Source organism: Pararge aegeria, chromosome 7, assembly GCF_905163445.1.
Source record: "Pararge aegeria chromosome 7, ilParAegt1.1, whole genome shotgun sequence".
In the NCBI taxonomy this organism is placed as follows: domain Eukaryota; kingdom Metazoa; phylum Arthropoda; class Insecta; order Lepidoptera; family Nymphalidae; genus Pararge; species Pararge aegeria.
Window position 1 is genome coordinate 835160 of NC_053186.1, and position 24716 is coordinate 859875.

The 24716-nt window shown below is 37.7% G+C and overlaps 1 protein-coding gene across 6 annotated transcripts in view; it reads left to right on the top strand.

Moving 5' to 3' along the window:
* LOC120625078 (CLIP-associating protein) overlaps window positions 1–24716 on the top strand; it is a 50485-nt gene that overhangs the window by 19921 nt on the left and 5848 nt on the right. For 4 of the 6 annotated variants that reach the window (XM_039891996.1, XM_039891995.1, XM_039891997.1 and 1 more), the window contains exons 9-29: window positions 142–240; window positions 995–1179; window positions 1885–2007; window positions 4174–4293; window positions 4858–4985; window positions 5532–5660; window positions 7284–7417; window positions 7864–7911; window positions 10309–10440; window positions 14475–14573; window positions 14759–14879; window positions 16059–16185; window positions 16605–16706; window positions 16996–17124; window positions 17960–18144; window positions 19828–19944; window positions 20559–20677; window positions 22138–22268; window positions 22937–23024; window positions 23814–23936; window positions 24412–24523. In XM_039891996.1, coding sequence (XP_039747930.1) covers window positions 142–240; window positions 995–1179; window positions 1885–2007; window positions 4174–4293; window positions 4858–4985; window positions 5532–5660; window positions 7284–7417; window positions 7864–7911; window positions 10309–10440; window positions 14475–14573; window positions 14759–14879; window positions 16059–16185; window positions 16605–16706; window positions 16996–17124; window positions 17960–18144; window positions 19828–19944; window positions 20559–20677; window positions 22138–22268; window positions 22937–23024; window positions 23814–23936; window positions 24412–24523 — 2551 coding nt within the window. The remainder of the gene's footprint in view (window positions 1–141; window positions 241–994; window positions 1180–1884; window positions 2008–4173; window positions 4294–4857; window positions 4986–5531; window positions 5661–7283; window positions 7418–7863; window positions 7912–10308; window positions 10441–14474; window positions 14574–14758; window positions 14880–16058; window positions 16186–16604; window positions 16707–16995; window positions 17125–17959; window positions 18145–19827; window positions 19945–20558; window positions 20678–22137; window positions 22269–22936; window positions 23025–23813; window positions 23937–24411; window positions 24524–24716) is intronic. The other 2 variants (XM_039891999.1, XM_039892000.1) reach the window with 2 other exon arrangements.

Sequence of the window (24716 nt, forward strand, 5' to 3'; positions counted from 1 at the left end):
ATTATTTGTTTCTCCTTTTCGTTTATATTTGTATAATGATGGCAAAAATCTTAATCGTCAAATTACATTACATTACATTACTCTGAAACTACACTATACTACACAAAACGCACGTGTGTACACCACGAAATGCGCCGACAGCGTGCGAACCGCCGAAGCGTTCGGTGACTGGACTATACAGCATGCCCTCCGCTTCAAGGAAACCTCCACCACCGGCCAAAATGACTGGCTCCACTAGCGGTAAGTGTATCACCATCAGCTTTTGGGTTCGGTTCGTCTCATTAAACGGATACACACCACGATGATATTTTGCAATTTGTGGATATGTAACTGAGTCGAATTGATAAATCTCAAAATATCATGTAAGTGGTGATATGTATCCGTTGAACTATTTTAAATATAAATAACGGAGATTTTAATTTCTCTCATATAGCAATAATGTTGGATTTATTTATACATTTCATTTTGGACACGTATGTGTAATTTTTGTATATAATAAGTATTTATATATATTATTCATAAAAAATATTCATCAGCTATCTTAGTACCCATACTGAACCAGATCGAACCTCCTCGGGTCTTGAATTTCAGCTAGCCCAGTTACAAAGTAAAAATTAAAACATTATGTTTATATTCTCATTGCTATCTAGTGTTAATTATTTTGTGAATTTCAATTCAGAATAGTGGAGCAAAATTTAAAAGAGATATTTATTGTAACGAAAGCCCGGCCTTTCGGCTTGTATGGTAGTACCCCCACACTAGTATTAGCACAGAGGACGCTGATGTCCGTTCTCCGTTATATTCCCTTTGAAAAATACATAATGTACGCAGGGTGATTACGTATCTCGCGACAGGCTTGCGACAGGCGTGAATCTCGCAATCACTGCTGCCAAACGTCACTTTTCCATACAGTAAATAAACAAAAGTGACGTTCGACAGCAGTGATACCGCTGCCGGCTGCCGGACCAAGCTCTACCAGTAGTGACGTTCGCAGTGTCGAGCGGCGCGGGTGGCGGGGCGGGCGAGGCGGGCGCGGTGTCGAGCGAGGCGTTCGAGGCGGCGTTCTCGGCCACGCCGCCCGCCGCCATCTACGGCGCGCGCGGCCTGGACGACCTGTGCCGCCACGCCGCCGCGGTGCTGGGCGACCGCGCCGCCGACTGGGAGAAGCGCATCGACGCGGTCAGACACTATGAGCATTTCTTTTCACTATAAACTTCTTTAGCCGCGTTGTGCGTGCGGGCGCGCGTGCCTGCGTACGTGGGTGCGTGCTTGAGTGCGTGCATGCGTGCGTGCACGCGTGCGAGTGTGTGTGTCCTGTTTCTGTGGAATCGTAATTTTCTGAACGAATGAACCGATTTTGAGTTAGTTTTTTTTCTATGAAAGGTGAATCAGTTGGGAGTGTTATTGGCTATGTATGATCGAAATCTGTTATATATCTATATGGGATTACATATTTTTATACAACATCTCGATATGGGTATCGAATGAATGGGCTTGACTAGTAGAATACTACACTTTATGACTAATTTCAAATCCATGATCGACACCGATCGAAAACATGGCCACAAAATGGCCACTATAAATTGCTTGGCGGCAGGTCTGTAGGTAGGGTGATAACTAGCCACGACCAAAACTTCCTGACAAATTAATTCCGAAATTTTCCCCGCTGCGGATCGAATCCGGGACATCCCACTTGTAAACCACAGCGCTTACCACTCTGCCCGGGAGGTCCTCAAACAGTACCATGAATACACAGTAGTCAACGAATGGCACGTTCGAAATCATCGGAGTCGTTATGAGGTTGTTAACAGAATATTTACATTACAAGTCAAGTTAGAAGAAACTGAGAGCAAGGTCATCATTTTAAATAACTTTTTTTTACAGCTGAAAAAGATCCGCTCTCTATTGACAGCGAACGCACACGTTCAGTACCCCTCGGAGTTCGCTGCACACCTCAAAGACCTCTCAGTTCCGTTCCTGGTCGTCATCAAGGACCTGAGGAGTCAGGTAAAGTCAAAGTCAAAAAATCATTAACTAAGATAGGCTATTTAGAACGCACTTTTTATGCGTCAATATACAAATTTTTACATTGTAGTGAAAATATGCGGGAACTTATCAAAACTAAACCTACGTTGGTTCCAAACGGGCCGTACAGAACCCCACGACGTACTTAGCCGAGTATTCTTTTTTCTATCACCATGTAATTTGGCACTTACCGTAGCTTTAGTTTTAAGTTTATTTCAATTATCACCATTATTCCATTTCACTTCAATGTACCTGTGTGCAGAAATGCCTTCTTGTTAAACTTATTTGAATCAAGTTTTGAGTTTGAATTTGTATAGTAGTAAATTGTAAACATAAAAAAGTACTGTTAGCCTTATGGCTGTGTTTGGACATCACGTCCTTCTAACTTTTGTAACTTTGTGCGTTTTAGCAATCAAATTTCACTTGATTTAACAGTAAAGGAAAATATTTATAAGATACCTTCATCGTCAGAGTTCTCAATAATGTTCTCAAAGGCAGTGGCGTGCATAGGGTTTTCGGTCAGGGTATGCATAAAAAAAATAGGTACTGAACATGCTATTTTGATGTTACTGTATAATTTTATTTGTGAGTAGGTACCTAACCTAACATTGTTTGTGATACCCATGTAGATCTTCTCATCATCTCCTATTTCCAATAGGTATAGTAAGCTCTGAGACGACCGATTGCGGCAATTACATTAAATAATGTTTTTTAGTGTAAACAATAAACAATAAACAAACAGGTATTATTATAAATAAATAATGAAACAAAACATTGATCACTGCTATTCGCCTGTTTCTGTAAGTCAGTCAGAGCTCTTTTTACGTGCCGCTCCTTGTAGGTGCATTCCTTCCTTTACGAATAATCTCAATTAAACGTTAGTTAAGAATTAGCTCTAAACTTACCTACATTTTCCAAGCACACTGAACCATCAGATCACACGCCGAATAGGTATAAGAACTTTCTTACACTAAGAATATTCCTCACAATCATTTACAAACAGTACACTGTCACAAAGGTTAATGTTAACAATAATAATTGTAACTATTTACAAACAACCGTACAGCAAACAAAAAAAACAGTAATTAATTCTAATTCGGTGAATATAAGTTGTTATGACAGAAGGTAAATGGTAAACAATAATGGCGCTGAGCGATCGCCAGCGATAATGAGAATATCATAGTCAAAATATGTCCGTAATATTTTCTTAGTACACAAATGCTATTAAAAGTTGTCATTTGAAGAATATTACTTCATCAGTTACCAATGGCACCTGGTATACATTAATAATTTATTTAACATAATTCGGCAACTTTTAATTTGGTTATATTAATATACTTTTTGAACAAATTAGGTACTTATAAATTTCTAAAGACCTTGAATGTAATAAAATTCATTGATAAATTTTTTAACTACAAAAAAGAATTATTGCCGTTTAAAACAATAACAAACAAAGCAAATTACTTGTGCTTATAAAAAACAAAGCATACATTTGGATTTCAAATTTCCGTAAGCAGTGCTTTTAAGATTTGCACACAAGCGAAACCCCTATACTGGAAACCTGGAAAACTCGCACACATAGAAAGAGCCAAATATTGTGTAAGCACGCACGCGATTATATCACTACACACCAGAACTTCCTTGTGTGCTGGTGCACACAAGTAACGACAGATGCATTTAATCGCCGTGCTTCTATGGAGACCGCGGCGGCGCGGCGCATTAATTCGAGCGACGAATAAACGATTTGCCCGGCAATATGAGATGCACGCCACTGCTCAAAGGTGTGTGAAGTCAACCCATCTGCACTTTGCCAGCGTGTTGGACGACGGCCTAAAACGCAGTCTTATGACGGCCGATTGGCGCATTGCTACTCTGCTTTCTGAGTCTTAAGGCCGTGGGTTCAATTCCTACTGGAAACTGAACTGGAAAATGTTTGTGTGATGAATATGAATGTTTTTCAGCGTCTTGGTGTTTATATGTATATCATTCACAAAAATATTCATTAGTCTCATCTTAGTACCTATAACACAAGCTACGATTACTTTGGGGCTAGATGGCGATGTGTGCATTGACGTATATTTATTTATTCTTGAGACCCCCTAGAGGACTGGTAATGGGTCGATATAAACTGCAATGGCTTGATTCCAGGTGGTGCGCGAAGCTTGCATCACCATCGCACATATGGCAAAAGTGCTGAAGAACAAGTTAGAGCAGTTCAGCCTCTACATACTGCAGGAGTTGATCAACCTCATACAGAATGCAGCTAAAGTGAGTCAATATCTCTTGTTACCAACTGTACGATTTACCAGTGTTTATGTTTAACCGAACTCCGACCGAGTATATGTGGTCTCGTTAAATATCTCCATCCGAACGATACTATAAGAAACATTTTTAAGACTTTACTTTGTACCGCTTTTTAAGTAATTAATGTTTTCAGTGTCTGGGTGTTTATCTGTGTATTATAAGTATTTATATACATTATTTACCTAAATATTCATCAGTCGATGTGATTAGATGGCGATGTGTGTATTGTCTTTTTAACTTTTTGGGGAGTGGTGATCGAACACCGGCACGTAACTTTTCTAAGTTATGTGCGTTTTACGCAATTAATTATCACTTACTTCAACGGTGAAGGAAATGTCGTGAGGAAACCTGCATGCCTGAGAGTTCTCCATAATGCTCTCAAAGGTGTGTCGAGTCCACCAATCCGCACTTGGCCAGCGTGGTGGACTACAGCGTGATACCTTCTCATTCTGAGAGGAGACCCGATGATAATGATGATGATGATGATGATGATGATAAGGCTAGGGTAAAGCGGCTGTGCGGTTGCAGGTGATATCGTCTGCGGGCACGGTGTGCGTGCGCTACATCGTGACGCACGTGCACGCGCCGCGCCTCATCCCCGTGCTGGCCACCAACCTCACCACGCACAAAAGCAAGGAGATACGCGCCACTCTGTGGTGAGTACACTTTGCGACAACCTCGCCGGCCCAGCGGTGAGCGCTGTGACCCGGGTTCGAACGAAAAAAAACGTGTGTACTTATGTGCACGCGTTAGTAGATATACTTCTTTGGCGTAACAAGATAAAAATCTTTTCAAAAATTTTATCTAAAATCTAAACTAACAACAGAAAAGAGATATATATATATATATAGTTATCTAGTTACATAAAGTTTATTTATCACAAAAAAAATATTTTCTACATAATAAACAAATTTAAATTTGGAATATTGATAGAGTCATCGGACACCAAACCATCGGACAAATCAATTAAATCACCGGAATGAGTCCGTAGACTGCGACAATTGAAAGTGTACACTGTCAAACCATATAGCTAACTTTAACCCTATAAGCTATCTAAAATTTATATGCATGCAAAATTTTACCAAGTTATATTTATCTGTGAAGCATTGCATAGGTAACAAATCCCACAGGAGTTTTACCATAGTAATTTTTCGGTATCAAAATTATCTACAAGGTGTTTACTTTACCCTTTTTTTTTACAGCGAAGTACTGGTCTCAATGTTGGACAGATGGAGCACCCCAAGTATAGAGAAACAACAAAAAGCTATTCGGGACGCAATTTGTCGGGCGTGCACCGACGCCGACAGCTCGGCAAGGAACTTCGGCAGAAAGTATGTATCACATCATCAGACCTACATCTAACTAGTTACCTACAGACGGAACCGATATGATTTGAATTTTCGACTCCGTGACAATCCCGGTCTGAGCTCAAAAACACTTATCTTGTTTCAAAAGCGTCTCATTGTAGTATGGACCTTTAACAGTAGATCGAAACTGCAATGTTTCCTACTAGACGGCGCTACAAGACTACTAGCTATAAGACTGATAAAAAGGGCATGTCGTAATTTCGGCATCGGCGGTGTGAGGAACGTATTAATGGTAAACAAACAAAAAACACATCTTATATTATCCTTATTAAATTTCGACTCAGGGTGCATAAGATACGGACGGACAGTGGATCTCAGAAGTATAGCGTCGTCGTTTTTACACGCTTTATATTAAGCTTCACCTGTATGTTTATTTGTATGTTTGTAACCGACTCCTTTGGACTTGATTTTGGACCTCTTCAAACGGTCTGATTTCATTTAAACTTTTTAGATATATCGATTACCGATGACAATTCACTTATTTGATAAGATTATTTAAATTTTCAGTTGATAAAAAATTGATAAACATTCTTGTTAATTCATATATTACTATCAATCTGTTGTAATAGCTTTATTCATATTTACATTATTATTTTTAATAGTTAAAATACTTATTTTAGTTATTATTTTTTTATAATGTTATCGGAGATAACAACGATATTGCTGTATACACCCATAATAGATTATTGTAATGGCACTAGACAGAATTTGTAATTCTAACACATAATTTAATTATTTTGTAGTTACAATCAATTTCTGAAATGAAATGAAATATTTATTTTGCTAAATATGGGTTAATTATTGGTGTTTAGGATATAATTTTCCAACATATTCTGTTAATACATCAACATGCAAAATTTAGACATTAAGTCATATTAATAATGATCTTATTTGTTATCAATTATATAAAATAATATTCTGAGATTTATAGTGTCATATTAGATCATTGTATTAGTTATTTAATCGCGTAGTTAATAAGTTTTAATGTCAAATAAATACAATAAAAATTAAATTTAATTAATTAACATGTCAGAAAATTGAGGTCACACGCACACATGCAAAATTAAGCAGGAACCACAGATATTTCATGATAACCTTTCCTTTTAAAGGTTTTCAAGGGTAGTTTTTTTACATATATTTCAATTTTATTTTGGGCAGCTCATTGCGTAAGGCCATTTTAAAGTCTGTGCAAGTCGGTATTTTGATATTACTAATCTATTTGGATATCGCGTGATACTTTTTGGGTTTAAATCAGTCTTCTTTTCAAAATACTCAACATTTCTATGTACGAATACACATACCTCATATATGTATAAGGAAGGTAAAGTTAGTATTTTATGTTTTTTAAATACAGATCTGCATGATTCAGTAGGATTCATTAGGAGAATGCTTCTGATACATTTTTTCTGCACTATAAAAAGTTTATTTAAATGAATGGATGAGTCTGGTGAATCTTATGAATAAATAAATAAATAAATATGATTAACTAAGTTAATTTTTAAATCATTTTGTCAACAAACTAAAGTTTTTTTGAACTATTTATTTATTTTGTTTAAACATTAAATGATTGTTTGTCTGCGTCTGCAGAGCGTACTTCGCGTACAAACGCCACTTCCCGTCGGACGCGGACCACTTGTTCTCGACCTTGGACGCTGCGGCGCAAAAGCAGATCGAGAGGGAAAGACTTGGCTCCCTGGACAGTCTACACCACATCGCCACAGGTCAGTTATCATTTGTGTGAGTTACGAGTATGTTTATGGGACTCACAAATAAAAGTGGCTTAACGGCACAGAAGTAATGCAGTATTTTGTAACACTTCTACTGACAGCTCCTTTCAAATGGCAAAGCGAAATAAAACACGACGTTATGCGGCGTTTATGTGTTAAGCTATAAGATTTTTGAGTCAGACCGGCGTCGCGACGCACAGATGTGTTAAAAAATAATAAAGCATCAATTTTAATGCGGTAACCTCAGAAAATACCTGTCTGATTTGAAAATAGCGCAATTCTTGTGAATATTTAGAGGCTTCTTATATAACTCAACGACCCCTCTTAGAGAGATGAGTCGCGGTAGGTCGTAGGTTAAATGGTTGTTTTACTTATCAGAAGTTATATGTGGAAAAAGTTACGCGGGGCCGCTAGTTTCTCATAGAATGCTTTGTTTTCAGAACGAAGAAACATAACTAGTCCTAGAAGTCCATCTGCCAGTGTGTCCGGTAAGTACATACCTACTTAACTTGAACCGACCAAAAAATTGAGTGTTCTCTGGACCTGTTACTTTATGTAAAGTACCGCTATTAATTCAGTGAGATATTTTAAATACGCAAAAAGATATCAGTAATATTTCTTATATTTTCACCGTGTCAAAAAAATAGCACTAACTTCTTGTTATTCTACATATTATATTCTACATCGTAATAAACTAAAACTTTATTAAAATTTTAACTCTTATTTCTCTTACATGCTGCTACGGAATTGGTAATTTAATCTTTATTTTACTACATTGGGTTGATATTCCCATATAGCTTCCACGGAAAACTTAGTTTCCGGAATCAATAGAACTAATTCATTGAGAAGAAGACGCGCGTCGCAAGAAAGACCTCCGATATCGCACATACCTGTCGCTATGAGAGGTCATCATTTATTTGTAACATAGTAAAGTTAGCTTGTTAACTTATATTTAATCATCATTACCAAAACACCCACTAGACGGTACGGTTGTCGCGCCGGTAATTTGACGGCCGATTGGCGCAGTGGGCAGCGACCTTGCTTTCTGAGTCCATGGGCGAGGGTTCGATTCCCACAACTGGTTTTTTTTTTTTGTGTAAGAACATGTATGTTTTTCAGTGGCTGGGGTATTTATCTGTATAAATATTCATCGGTCACCTTAGTACCCATAACGCAAGCTACGCTTACTTTAAGACTAGATGGCGTTGTGTGTATTGTCGGTGCATATTTATATATTTATATTTAATGGGAAAACTCAGAACGAAAGTAGTCCACAAAACTGGCCGAGTAGTAGACTGGAGAGAGTAGAAAAGTGCCGATTGATAGATTCCTCACGCCTTTAATAACACTCTCAGGCATGCAGGTTTCCGCATGATGTTTTCCCTCACCTTTGAAGCAATTCATATTTATTTGCATAACTTCAAATTGCACATAACTCTGGATATTTAGAGGTGCTTAAATGAGATAGGACACGCCACTGAGTAGGCTATCACAGGTCTTCATAACCGCATTTTAGTTTTATCAATATTAAAATGCACCTAAAAAATTCGGTACCGGCAGGAATTGAATCTGCCACTCTGGCAATCGCGGCCTTAGCCCTTTCCACTTAGCTGCGGCTCCTCTACCGCATATGCCGAAATAAATATATATTATTTATAGCCTCTTTTATGAATCCTATAGCTACAGTAGCGGCGTCTACCAAAAAAAAATATATATCAATTTTATAAATTTATAATGCATATGGCATCTTAATATGTGACGCATGTGTGTACTCTGTCAATTAAGCTTGATTTGCTATACTCACTATTATTATTATACTTTATAATGAATATTATAAAGTATAATAATAATAGTTATATATTGTTATATCTTAACAATTATTCATTGTGAAGTTAACATCTCCAGAGGAAACGTGCGTAGAGTAGATAGTACAATGCCGAAGATATGTTTAAAATTATAAATTACACCGTACATATTCTCTGGCTTTCCGCGGAGTATAGCAAATTAAGCTTAATTTTCTATTATATCATGGGGTAATGTAAACGGTGATAGCCTAGCCCAGCACGCACCTCTAAATTTTCTAAATTATGTGCGTTTTAAGTAATTAAAATGTATATAACTTGCTTCAACGGTGAAGGAAAACATCGTCAGGAAACATGCATGCCTGAGAGTTCTCCATAATGTTCTAAAAGGTGTATGGAGTCCACACAAACTGCACTGGGCCAGCGTGGTGGAATACGGCCTTAACCCCTTCTCATTGTGTGAGGAGACCCGTGCCCTGCAGAGCTAGCACGGGCAGGAGAGAATTATATCCCCGGGGAAAGAATATAAATGTATCTTCTCCCACAGCTTTATCAAATCTCAGAACATTTGCGCACATGTGGAAATAATATCCAAATAATATATGTGTAATATTACCCCCGGGTAAACTTGTCCTTGTAATATGATTTATCTATATATTATGTAGTATTAGTATGTAAAGTGTATGTAATGTATATCAATTATTGATTTTTTAATGAAATGTTCCACTATCCCGTTTTCCGTACTAAATATACTTCATCAACCAAAGGTTGTCTGGAGGAGATCGCTTCAAGCGATAAGGCAGCTTTGTGCATATATAATTTACCTTTTGTTTTGTTCAATTTGTGTGCAATAAAGACTTTCTATCTATGTATCTATCTTGTCCTCCTCGATATTCCCTTGCTTTAGCAGGTGGACACGTAAACTATATCCCTTGGCAGGTGATATAATTTTTGTCCCGTGCTAGCCGTGCTGTAGTGGGCGGGTAAGGGGTCGATACGATGACGGTGGGGTAGTGTAACGCAAGGCGATGCGTGCCGGGAGCCGTTGGTGCGTGCGTTAACGTACGTGTGCGTTGTCCGCAGAGCGCTCGCCGGGCGGCGGCGCGGCGCGCTCGGTGTCGGCGCTGGACGCGGCGGCGGCGCAGCGGGCGCGCGCGCGGGCGCTGTACTCGCACCTGGCGCGCTCCAAGGTCGCCGCCGGCACCGCCAGCTTACGTGAGTTGCCGTACTAGGCGCCGCCCGATGTTTACTCCTACGCTTCGTGATGAAAGAGACCGCATGATAACAGTATAAAAGGATAGCTTAAATAATGCTAATTGAAATTTAAAAAAAATCTAGCATTCGGCCATGACAGGTAAAACGCCGAATTCAAAATTATGACGTCACGTCTATATAAACATAATTCGGAACTTTTTTGTTCAACCAAAATCAACAATCTTTAGCTATGAAACAACGACTTGAAGCTTTAATTTGCCTATGTAGTCGCGAGTGCCGCCATGAAAGTTTTTCAAAATTCGTCTAGATTAAATTATATCCACTAAATTGTCTTTATTTGCCATAATTATTTGCTGCCTTGGTCTTTGTATTTTATATAACCGATAGGCAAGGCATTTTTGTTTAAAAAAATATGGATTTCGTTTTATACGAAACTTTCACCTGTCAAGTTGTATAGTTACATTTTTCTTGAGGCGGATCTTTACATAAACTTCTAAACAGCTCTAGTCTCTTTCATCATTAGAAATCTTGTTTGTTGACGTCCGAAACATTGCAGTATGATTCCTGTACCTGATTCTATATAGCAAATCAAATCCCTCGCTTTCTGTCCAATTTTTGATGCATATTAATATATGATAGAATTTTTTTTTTAAAAACGGTCATTGCGCTAAGAAATTTTATCTTTCGCTTTATCCTACGTTTGTAGAAAAACGACACTAACAGTAGAAAAAATATTTTAATACATTGAAAGTTTTATTTTAACGCATTATCAATAAAGTTTATTTAAATATCACAAATAAATACATATCTTGAATAGAGTTATCAGTTCTCACGAAAACATACTTAGATGTCATAACTTTTACTTTGTTGGTAACTTTCTTTGAGAAACTAAAATGCTGACTATAGGGACACTTCAGGGTGTCGGTTTTTTGTGACGGTGTGCGCGCGCAACGTAAAAATTTACTCTCATCACTTTTTTTTATTTTTTTTTAAATAACCGATTATTCACGAGATCCTACCAACCCTTTGTTCAACAAGAACAGTGAATGTTCCAAATGTGCCAATACTCACTAAAATCTCACTGCAGACTGATCCACAATAAAGAAATAATAAATTATTATGAGACTATCAATAACCTAAGTCAGTGTGTGTGACTATCAATAAAAAAGTGAGGGTTGTCATTATTTTGCTATAGGTTAGTTTCAGTTTTCGTTATTTGAAATTGTAATAATTTCTCTAAACTAGTGATACTCATGAGTAGTGTTGTAGAACACCTCTTCAACAAGCCTTTTTGAAAAAAAATAACTTTCGGAGTAAACTAGCTCTTAAGAATTATAAGAGTTAATACTGTAGTAAATCTCTCTTGCTGTTAGTATGTTTTAAGTTCAGATATTGGAATTATTTGCACGTACAATTTACACATGGACTTGAAATTGAGCAAAACTTTTTTGCCTACGTATATGGTGTCTCCACTTATCAAATTCTCACCAAATCCATCTGTGATTCACACATTTTTATTCGCAAAATCTTTTTATTATTAATCTACTGACTAAAAACTTTATACATTCCCATTTTGAAATACTAAAATATATTTTTTCTTTAATTTTGCGCAAATGTTAGCGCCAATTTTATTATACATATAAATTGTATTTTCTTTTTAAATATTAAGTATATTTTTGTAATTTAAATAAATTTTTATCCACACAATGACTTTTTTATTTATACGAGTACAATTTCTTATAAGTATAATTTTCGCAAACAAGCTTATTCTCTTTTTTTTTTTACCTTTAAGGGTTATTTTTCTCGCCCATGCGGAATAAAAATTAGCATATACGCTTTTATAATCCTTTATCTGCCCGTGAAAGTCTCGTCAAAATCAGTACAGTTTTTGCAAAGATTATCCCTGACAGATTGACATTGCGAGTTTTGCCGTCGTGTAATAATTATAAATACAGTTAAGGTGACTGATATAGCGAAATCACATGCGACCTTTATTTTATTTATTTGTATAACTACTTGTACACTTTCTATAAGTATGCGTGATTAAGGGAGCTCACAATATTCACTACACCCTTACATTTTTTCAATCAGTCTGCAGAGAGATTTATTGATTACTGTATAGCTTGCAAATGCCTTATGAATAAAAAGCTACGTTGTACACCTGCGGTAATAAACTAAATTTGTTCAACTTCGAGATAGAAAATAAGTGTTGAAAAATCTGATAGAAAACAAACATACATGCCCAAAAGCACTGCCTACCCACTGGTGATCGGAAGAGGTAGAATTATTTTACTGATCTTGTAGGCTCGGAGGCAAATAGTGGAGACTTTTTACAGCTACAATTTTTTTCGGGACATTGCTTAATTAAATCGCAATTTTTGATAATAAATTTGAGTTTGATATTTGATTATTTTTCTGTTTTCTAACTTTATTAAATATGTATATGTAAGATATGTGATGCAGATGCATAGAATGTTGTCGTAAGGAAGTCTCAACGTTTTTGTTCTTCTTCGAAGTTTACAAAAACTGCCTATTCCGAACACTAGTCTTAGCGGTGTTGTGATGTCATATTGGGTGTTGATATTAATCGCGACATGCCAATAGCATAGTATTTATATGCTGTCTTCGTCCTAAGCCACTGAAATCCTTCCTACACTCATGATTCTAGGTGCAACATCTTGCTACACTCAGGAGTTACTCTAAAATACCCTCGTTACGCTTTAAATTTATCCCGGCGCCCATAACGTAATACTGTATGTATGAGTATGAATATAATGTTTATATTTGTATAGTCCTATCCACTTATTGTCGCCCATATTAAAACCGTTGTTAGTTTAGTGTAATACGTGGCCACCGACTACGCTCATTTTCAACAGGAACTTGTTTTCTGCGCAATTTTAGATTATTAAATAAATTCGTCGGATTTTAATTTTGAAGTCCCCATTGAATAAAAACATCCTTTAGTATGATTGAACTTAATTTTTATAACTAGCTCTAATACAAAAAAAGATGTTACATGATGATATTTTACATGCTAACCTGCAGAAGGGGAGGTGGCTCAACAAGGTATTTAAGAGTATTTAAATTTTCTATTTTATTATAATTTTTTTTATTTCGATATATATATAAGTGCGGTATTTTTTAAAGGTTCTTGAATATTTTTAAAAATGACGATATTTTTTTATATTTTTAATAGCGATATATATATATACATGAATAATTGTTAACTCAATAAAAATTGCGCGCCTGTGCAACATAAATAGCAACGTCGTCGATGTAGATTTTTGCTTCGTGATTTAACAGTACCGCCTTATTAGTCAGTGTAAAAAAAAGTAAGCACGAGCTCGTAGTAAGAAATTTGGTTGAACACCCGTGCCTCGGAGAGCACGTAAAATTCCAGTTATTATCAGTAACGTGCGTTAAAACCCGGTTACCAATTGGAGCAATGGGGCTGGTACCTGCTCTATAACTCACCTTAAAAACAGTAAGCTTGCGCTAGGAGGTTGTTAGGAGATCGACTTCACTTTGCCGATTGGCCCAGTCCAAAGCCGTGAGTTCGATTCCCACAACTCGAAAATGTTTGTGCGATAAACATTAATGTTTTTCAGTGTCTGGGTATTTATCTGTTATTTTAACAAAAAATATCGTTTTATTTCATTTCATCTGTGTATTATAAGTATTTATGTACATTATTGATATAAATATTGTGTGTGTATTGTCTTTTTTACTTCTTGGGGAGTGGTGATCGAACACCGGCACGCAACTCTTAACTTTTCTAAGTTATGTGCGTTTTACGCAATTAATTATCACTTGCTTTAACGGTGAAAGGGAAACATTTCAAGGGAACCTGCATTCCTGAGAGTTCTTTATAATGTTCTCAAAGGCGCGCGTCCACCAATCCGCACTTTGTCAGCGTGAAGGCCTAAACCTTGGAATTCTGGGGGGAATCCCGTGCTTTGTAGTCTGCCGGTATTTGGCTCAATATGAGCAAATGATTAAATGTCATGTCGTTAATGTTTGAAAAACCTTTTCAGCTCGCGCCAAGCGGTCCCCAGTCAGTGCGGCCGTGCCCCCGAGCCCCGAGAGAGTGGTGAGCCGCTCCCGCTCGCGTCCTGGCGTGTCACAGTCGCAGCGTGAGTTATCATCATTATTTCCATACTAATATTATAAATGCGAAAGTCTTTCTGTTCTGATCGTAATGAAAATTTGCAAAAAGATGACTTTCATTCTGGAGAAGGATATAGGGTACTTCTTATCCCAAAAATTAATCATGGTAACGTTTCCCGAGGTTTTCAAAATAATATTTTTTGTTCCACAGCGACATCTAGATCTTCATCACCTTCCTCTAGAAGCGGTCCAGTGTCGCTCACAAGCGCCCGCAGAAGACCTTCCGGTATCCCAAGGTCTTTAGCTGGCTCAAGAGAAACCAGTCCCACCAGGTAAGTTCACTAAAGTTTGGACGTGTAAATTGATAGTTTGCCGAGCCAATTTTGAAAATGCCTCAAGTATACAATCGGTGGTAGATTTACTATCAACAGACAGACTTTATACTGTCCAGTAACAGTTTCGAAAGTGTTTGTTAAGTAAGCCTACTTCGTAATTATCACCTTATTATCGGGGACCTGGCTAGGTGCGGAATGATAAGACTTCGCACGCATTTGTGAACAGTATTAAAAATTGCGCACATACTCCGTCACAAAAAACAGACACCCTGAATTAAGTTATAAGGTTTGACAGTGTACACTTACAATTGTCGAAGTCTGCGAGCTCATTTCGGTGATTTAATTGATACAATCGTACAAAAATCTCAAATTTTAACGCTCAGTGAAACTTGGTGGTCCGATAATGAGACTAATTAATTCGTTAAAATAAAACTTTCAAAATTTTATTAAATACCTTTTTTCTATTGTTAGTGTCGTTTTATCTACAAACGTAGAATAAGGCGTAAGATAAATTTTTTAAAACGATTTTTATCTTTTTACTCCAAAGAAGTGTAACTTCTAAACACACACGTTTTTTTTTCTCCCTCTCGGCCGGATATATGTTTATTTATTTCACTAGATATAGCAACGTTACTCTGTATTATCATTAATAATTTTAGATTATACTTTATTTTCCGATTAGGTACAGTTATCACTTATAGGTATACCCAACATTGAAGTTAGCATATTAGATTTTTGCTACAAAAAAATGCCGCACTAATGCAGGTCACCAATGCTTAGAATGACACGGACATTCATGCAACTAGCTTAAGTCATTTCTAGATGTTGGTCATAAGCCATCTAAAATATAAAAAAATAAAAAGTCGTATTAAGTAGTAGTTTATAGCATTAGCAGTGATGAATTAGTTGTTATATTTGTAATAATTTATTTTTAAATTTTTGTGTAACCCTATTTTTTTTAGTATAAGTTTATTATTAATTCTTAAACACCGAGAGTGGAATCCGAGAACGTCTAATGTGTTCTATCTCATTCTCTCGCCGGCTGAATCCGATACATTTATGTTTGTGCCTCAATGGACTTATCTTCGTTTCATCGAGTTTGAAATCACAACGATTCTAAAAGTTTCACTGCAACATAACAATGTGCTGAAACCCGTGACGCGGGCACGTCCGCAGGAGCGGGCGCTCGAGCAGTGTGGCGGGCGCGGTGCGGCGGCGGGAGTCCATGGAGCGGCCGCAGAGGGCGCCCGCCGCCACGTTGCGACTGTTGCAGCAGAGCCGGGACGCCGAGTCCGCACTGAGGGTATGTTGCGTTCTTCTATGAACCTCTCGCGCTATAAATGGCCTTGATATATCGCTGAGCAATACCTGGAGGCCTCCTGTTTGGATATAATTAACTTTTCTTTTTTGCTTGAACACGGCAACAGGGGAAAGGAGATTCTCTGATCTTTAGACGTGGGTTTTAAAATTCTATCAATTAATAAAAGTCGAACAAAAACATGTCTGGTGCTTTCTGGGGTTTTTATTATTGAGCTGAAATGGACTGGATGACAGGTGTCAGGATGAAATATATACATACACCATGCTAAAATGTATGGCACAACTGGGATAAATTAGAAGGATAAATTGTTCAGAATATCCAAACAAAGTTTTTGAATTGAGAAGGTTGTAAAGGGTACTGCAGGATATCGCAATTCTCAAAACAATGTTTTCTCATTCCAGAGCCCCGAAGACAGTTCGACGTGTGAAGGGCGCCGGGATGACGACTCGGAAGCGTCCAGCGTGTGCTCCGAGCGCAGCCTCGAATCCTACAGGCGACACGATGTAAGATTTGTATTATTACCAATTAAAGGACAATTTAAATATGAATATAATAGGTTGTGTAAATTGTTGTATAATTTACTTCTAGTAGTTCTGCGAGCTTTAGACCTTTTCTGTGTACTTTTGCAGACACTGAATTCAACGTTAAAGTTATTAAAAACTGTATATTAACTATGTGTTACTGAACACGGTTACACACACGGAACTACTTAGAATTTAACTGTGAAGACCTATTATTAGTTTTAAGTCAGCCAATGAAAGAAAAAATAATGATGACGAATGCATGTTTCAGAGCGCCTCGTGGTCGGGCTCGCGGCTCGGCTGGGAGAGCTCGCCGCCGCCGCCGCCGCCGCCCGACGACATCATCGACCTGTGCGCCTGCACGCACTGGACCGAGCGGAAAGACGGCCTCACGTATTTAGTGAGTTACAACTCGTACGCTACGGCTAGCAGTACAATTCCGATTCCATTTCGTAGTGTCAGACTTCTTCTATACTCAGTCGTGCCTGAGCCATCATCATTACAGAATCAACTATAAATGAGGCTCAGAAGGGAGGAATAGGACGTCTATTCTGTTTTTTTAATGTTCAAAAAAAAAGTTGCTCTAATACCTTCAAAAAATAAAAAAAACGAGTGTACGTTCTTGGCCGTAGGCGTCGTTACTTCCCACCAACACGCAGTACCTGTTCTCTCGTGTTTACCTGAGGTTAGGTCCGTAGGTTTCCTAGTAGGTATTGATACTAAAAGATAAAACTGCTTATTGTAATCTACTACTTCTTGTGTCTCTATTTCCTAAATCAATAATAGATAACATGTGCTAAAGAAAATGCCGCTATTTCAAGGTCTCAGTCAAAATAAGAGTACCATCCCTCCATCACTACCATGTACACTTTTTTTTATTGTAACGTGCCATGTTCAAAAGCTTCTGACCAGCTACTATTTCTGAATCGCTTCTAAATCAGCCTGTTTTAACTTCATTTACACATCAGGCCAACTTTACAGCGTTCTCCATGCTGCTCGACTTTATTTGCTCAGTAATAATTAAAATAAAGTTGAATGTCTTTAAAAGATACTTGACTAAATATATTCGCAAACTTACATATCTGGGCTATAATGCGTAGCTTAATAACAATGACACACTGTCGGACTTTCGATAATCTACTGAGGTACACGTCACCAATAACAATCCTCCCTGTTCAGTAATTTTTCTGATAGTTGCTAACCGGTAGCCAATCTAAAGTAGATTTATTTGTCAGGCCAACTACTTGAACAGCGGTCGTCTGCTGTCCGAGCCGCAACTGAGGCGGCTGACGGAGCTGCTCAACAAGATGTTCGTGGACGCGCACACCAAGGTGTTCTCCCTGCTGCTCGACGCGGTGTGCGAACTGCTGCTGGTGCACTCCAACCAGCTCAGGGACTGGCTCTACACGCTTATGTTCAGGTGAGACTGTTATATCTACACACGCACACAAACACACACTCAGACACACAGGCACACACCATACTATTTTTATTATTTCCTTTTTAAAGTTACAATTAAAGCTACATAATAGTAATGTCTTAATTTCAATCTGTCTATGTATGTTCCGGGGGCGAGGGCTGGTTATCCTTAACGCAGATACAATCTAGCTAGGATAGCCAGTTAGTCAACTCATTATATGTGCAATTTTGATGAAAGAAATAAACGATATTATTATTATCTCATATTACAAAAAGATGGGTTATTGTTTTGTATTCATTACCAGACATGTTCCAGAAGTATGATCATACAACGTGTAAATGAAAACAGAAGTAATACTTCACAGGCTTTAGAGGTGCATTAGGTACTGTTACTGTCTCTGAGACTTATCTATGAAACCGAAAACCTAATAGCTTTTGTGTAAACCGCTGCCATTGTTTTACTGAAAGACATCAGATACATACAAAATTAAAACCATGTGACTCCTGTCACTTTATGAGTTAAGCGTAACGTAGGTACTATGCGCTTGTTGGTCTTTTATCTTCAATAGGGTTGTCATACGTAAACACTGAGAATGTTTTGAATTCGTTTGTATGGAAAAAAGAATATGCTTTATTTGATTTAATATTTTTACAGGGTTATTCCTTATGAAATATACTTATACATCATTCAACATTATTTTGTAATTCCGTTACTCGTTGTATAGATGTCTATGATGTCTCTGTCCTCCTAAATAAAAAATAATGTTATTTTTTATTTAGGAGGACCTTTTTTCAAATTCAAACTATAACTAGACTTTTCTATTATTCTTATATTTTAAAGGCCGATGTTATCAATTTGGATGTTTATATATTCTTTTTGAAGTTATACTTCTTTTGGCGCGTTAGGAAAAAAATATAAAAGTAAATTTTTACGATGACCGTCACAAAAAATCGACACCCTGAATTTAGCTATAAGGTTTGACAGTGTACACTTTCAATTGCCAAAGTCTGCGGGCTCACTCCGGTTATTTAATTGATTCAATTGTCCAAAAAAGTTTTTTTTTTGTGATATTTAAATAAACTTTACTTAAAACTAGATAATGCGTTATAATAAACTTTTAAAAGTAATAAATACCTTTTTTCTATTGTTATTGTCTTTTTTTACAAACGTAGACTAAGGCGAAAGGTAAATTTTTTGAAAAGATTTTCATAGGATAACTTCTAATGCGTACACATAAGTACACACACGTTTTTTTTATGTATTTTCGAGCATAACTCCCGTCATATATATACGGATTTAAAAAAATCTCCAAAATGGCCCCGTATTTTCGTATGGATATTATGAGTTATGGAGACAGACTACTGAACTCTCCAATGTATTACAGCACATCACCCGCGATGGATGCTATTACATAAATACACATCGTTCACGATATCAAACAATATTACATAAGGTCTGTTTACTCGAAAGGGTTACACAAATGAATTCAGTATATTGGGGTACGCCCACATAATATATTTTAAGTATTAGTTGCATGTTTTGTGTGACTAGACGATATCTAGTATTTAAGCTTGATTTATACCAAAAATTGATGACTTTTTAGTCTGTACAACATTTATTTCTGTAAACTTGTTTTTTTTCTATGTTCATAGTTTTAATTTTGACCTCTTTCTCCTTCTGCAGATTGCTGATGAAACTCGGCACGGATATCTTGGGCTCGGTGCAGAGCAAGATCATGAAAACGTTGAACGTCATCCACGAGTGCTTCCCTGCGGAGTTGCAACTGCACAATATATTCAGGTAACTAGATGGCGCTATCAGTCGCTTTGAAACAGAAGAAAGCATATCTTCATTTAGCATCTGCTTCAGGAGGACCAGCGCTTAATGAGCGAAGCGCTCAGGCCGAGATTGCCGGAGAGATCAGATATCAAAGCCCGCTAGTTCTGACATTTAAAAGTAGTGATCTAAAATATATTTCATGGTTTATCAATCGTATCTATCTATAATCATACCGTAGACCAATCACCCTGACCAAGTGAGAATAGATGGAGTTCACTTGTCTTTGGCAACATAATAGGGACCTCTCAGGCATGCAGGTATACGGGTACGATATTTTTTTTCCACCATTGAAGCAAGTGATATTTTAATTACTTAAAACTTAGAAAACTAAAGCCGAAGACCTTAAGGTATTAAGGCTATCACCGCTTCATTAATTTCAAGGTCGCCCGTAAGAAATTTTTTGCAATAAGAGTACCTTTGCATTCCTTCGGTTTTGTGTTCTTATTTGAAATGTGTATTCTTTGTTTTGCATCATATAAAACGTTAATGTCATAGAGATGAGGCCTGTGCCCAGCAGTGGGAATTATTAGGCTGATAATAATAATAGCATTGTTAAGTATAATGTTTGTTGGCAGGTTTCTAGCTGACGGTGCAACGGCCCCAACCCCTAAGACCAAAGCGGCTGCGTTAAGGTTCTTGGCAGATTTAGCGCACGAATACTGCATGCCTAACAGCTTGGCTGTTGCTTTACACGGTGAGTGGTTTCATTACTGACCATAATGTATCATTTTACTTTATAAAGTCGATCAACGAATCGTAGTCGGATTTTGAGTAACAAGGTTCTTTAAACAAGTGTTTCGTACCTGTACATATAAGAACACCATAAATCTCTTTTCATATTATTTATTTTAACATAACAATCTCTGAAAAGTAATGGATTATAGTCGTAAAAATATAATAGGCCCGTTTTGACATTTGTCATCGCGACGTAACTAGTTATGGAACCATAAGACTCTGTACTCGATACTCACGATAAATTAATTCAAGTTTGTATCAGTACTGGATTGATATTATTATGTATTGTAAAGTGTTCGTTCGTTCAAAGTATTCCTTTAACTTCACAACTAATACGCGTAACTGGCTGTTGATTATACGTCCACTTTTCAACATGTTGAAACAGAGTTAGTACTGTATAAAAACAAACACAAAAATCGAGTCAAATCACTATGTTTAAATTAATGTCCAAAATAGAAGAGCCATAGTTAACGTAAAAGTAAACAGTATATATCAAACTTAAACGAGCGCACAGTCAACTTTACAAGATGAGGAACGAAAAACTGCGCAGTGCGCGCGGGGACACTTCAGTCATGTGCCGCTTGGTCAGATACATCAACTCAGACTCATTATTTAGAACCCATTTTGAGAACCAAGCTCATTCGTTGCAGTAAAAATAACTACACAATATATAATTTCGATATTCAGTAAAAAAATGGTTACAGCTCTAGTATAAAAAAAAAGACTGAGAACGTAACTGTTTTCGGAACGTTTCGCAACAATTATAAATTGCATGCTACTATGAAGTAAGCGCAAAAAGAATACTCGCGACATATTCAATCGTATTATTTAACGTCCCAAAAAAATTTACGTATTTTTTAAAACACTGTATGTAATTGATTTTTATTTTTTTGTTTCTTTCAGTTTCGTTCCAAGTTACATTCTATGGTCTTGCACAAATGTCAAAACGGGCCTATTACATTTTTACGACTATAATGTTTGTTTTACATCAGTCAGGAGACATTTTTCTACTCAGAGAAATGAATGTTACCTTCTTCCACAGCTTTATCAACTCTCCGAGCTTTTGCGACAAGCTGGAAATAATTGACGGCCGATTGGCGCAGTGGGCAGCGACCCTGCTTTTTGAGTCCAAGGCCGTGGGTTCGATTCCCGCAACTGGAAAATGTTTATTCATTATAATTATTAATAGTTCATTAAAAGGGTAATATTTAAACGAACGGAATTACTGAATATGGCTTACTAAAATACTAAGTGAGCGAATGTATTGTCGCGAAAACAATTTTTGAAAGCTCTCATTATCAATTTCTCGCAAATATAATTTAATGCTGCTTAGTTAAGTATTACTGAATTTTATTAGCGGTCGCCATAGAATGTTTTGATCACCTGATTTTTAATATTCTCTATTAAATTTTATTTCAGGAGGTGCAACTGACGTAGCGGGACGTGCTCTGGCAAAAGTATCCTTGCTCGCGGGGGACCCCCGTGCGGGTGACGTGCGTCAGTGCGCACGGCGTGCGCTCGCGTGCCTTTACGACTGTAATCCCGTTTCAGTTAGTATATATATGTCTATGTTGGTTTGAACGCGAGAATGTCTGGAAGTAGTATTAATAAATGGTATAATACAAGTCTTTTGAAGGTTTTAGAAATCCCTACTTCCTAATGAGGTTAATAGAGGTTTAAAGTTTGTTGGTTAGAAGGTGCTAATCTCTGGAACTTTCGGTCGTACTTAACAATCTTTGCTGCATTGGATAGCCCTTTTCTTTAGGAAGGTATACATAAAGCAAACGAAGTTACAATATATAAATATGACGCGGTCATGTAAGAAGTAACATGTCAGAAGTTCTATGCGAAAGTAGTCGCAGAGACCGATCTATACATTTAGAACTGACATACGCATTTGAATCCATAGGCGTCGCAGCGAACAGTTCCCAGATTAAACTACTTTCTTTTTTATCCCACTACAAGTTAGTCCTTGACTGCAAATTCACCTGGTGGTAAGTGATGATGCAGTCTAAAAGCGTAGCGGGCTGACCTGTTTGGGAGTATGCTACACTAATTCGGCTTAACGGCCCATCTTTGTCGGTGGGGTGGTAACTAGCCAAGGCCAAAGCCTACAACCAGACCAGACGAGAGAAAATTCAATAATAATAAATTGCCTATGCCCCAGCCGGGAGTCGAACCAGCGACCTCCTACTTAAATTCGTATGTCTGTCCGCAGTTCACGGCGCTGATGTCGGAGCTGCCGCCCGACACGCAGGCGCTCGTCAACGGGGTGGTGCAGCAACACGTGCGGAGGACCTCCAGCAGTACGTGCACATGCCATCTTCCTACCTTCCTTCCCGTACCGGCGCAGTGGGCAGCGACCCTGCTTTCTGAGTCCATGGCCGTGGGTTCGATTCCCACTACCTAAACATGTTTGTGCGATTAACATGAATGTTTTTCAGTGTTTATTTGTATATTATAAGTATTTGAATTAATACACTTTTATTGTACACCACATAAAAAATACAGGAAAAATTATTTAAAAAAACTAGTTTACACGATGTAAACAATTAGGCGGCCTTATCGCTACATAGCGATCTCTTCCAGGCAACCGATGGCGTAAAACACTGCTCAAGACGAGATGTAGGTGGTGCATATAAATATATTTATAAATATACACAATATTATATATACGTTCTAATAATTAATAAATATATATATCTATACAATGAATATCAATAAATAGGAACAATATGGTCAATCCCCCAAACAAAACAGAATAGAATAGGCATTTCTAAATTTCCAAAGATTCAGACAAAAAATGATCCTTAACCAGTTTTATGTATATGAAAATTTCAGTACCAGATAGTAATGGCCAGGGAATTAACCGTAGTCAAGTCGTAATAGGAGGGATATAATATATTAATTATTATGACTTCATTGTGGATTTGTGGCCTTAATTAGTTAGGAATTGCGTTAACAATTATAATCAGGTGTTAGTAGTAAAGCCTGGCAACGATAAAGCTTAAATTCGAGTCCTGATGGCTCATCTAAGCTAAACAACCCTTTACATTGTTGGTCTACGTAATCCTGAAACCTAAACTGAACCCCAGCCGGCAGCGACAGCCCTCTGCGCACCGGCTCCACGCCGAACTCCGCCACCGCAGAGGACGTGTACTCCCGCATCAGGAAGACCACCAGCGAGATACACACCTACACCGCGCAACATTCCACCGGTGAGAGCTACATTCGTCTTTCGTGGGACTGCTAGGCAAGATGCCACACATGTCCACTTAAGGCGCATCCACGCACATTTTCCCGTCCTAACACCGCCAGCGTAGAAGATGTACTCGAACACCCTTCCTCTGTGTGTCTCCAGGATTCTACTACAGTCGATAAACTTATACAGCATATTTTTAACCGATTTCCTTCAAATAGGACGTGGTTATCAATTTCATTGGTTTTTTTAGTGTACAAACATACATAAAAAGTGAGACAGCAAATCAACCGAGATTGCTGATATTGCATAAATGTGCATTTTTTACGCAATCACACAACATTCGCCTGTGTACTCGAAAGGGTTACGCACACGATCAGTTTCTCAGGGTACACCTGTACACAGTTTGTATGAAAAGAGTTGCAATTCTCCCTAGATCGCTATTTATTTTGATAGAACTCACATAATTTATACTATATTGATAATAATTCCAGCAGAGTGCGGCAACCACATGTCCAGCAAGGACTCTGGCATCAGTCAGATGTCGGACGCCACGCTCTCGAAGGGACAGAACGGCGTCCCCGTGCCCAACGGACACTACAACGCGTGAGTTACTAGACTTATCACTTTCTACTTTCTGCCCACAACTTCTATGTGTTCTGAAGAATTGATTCCAGTCAAAAGAACTTTCTTAAAAACAGTCCCAACACTTTAAGTGTCGAGGACAGTTCTTCGAACGGTATTTTTTTTTGTTTGCAAACGCATTTTATTTCATTGATGGCCATTTATTTTCATTAAT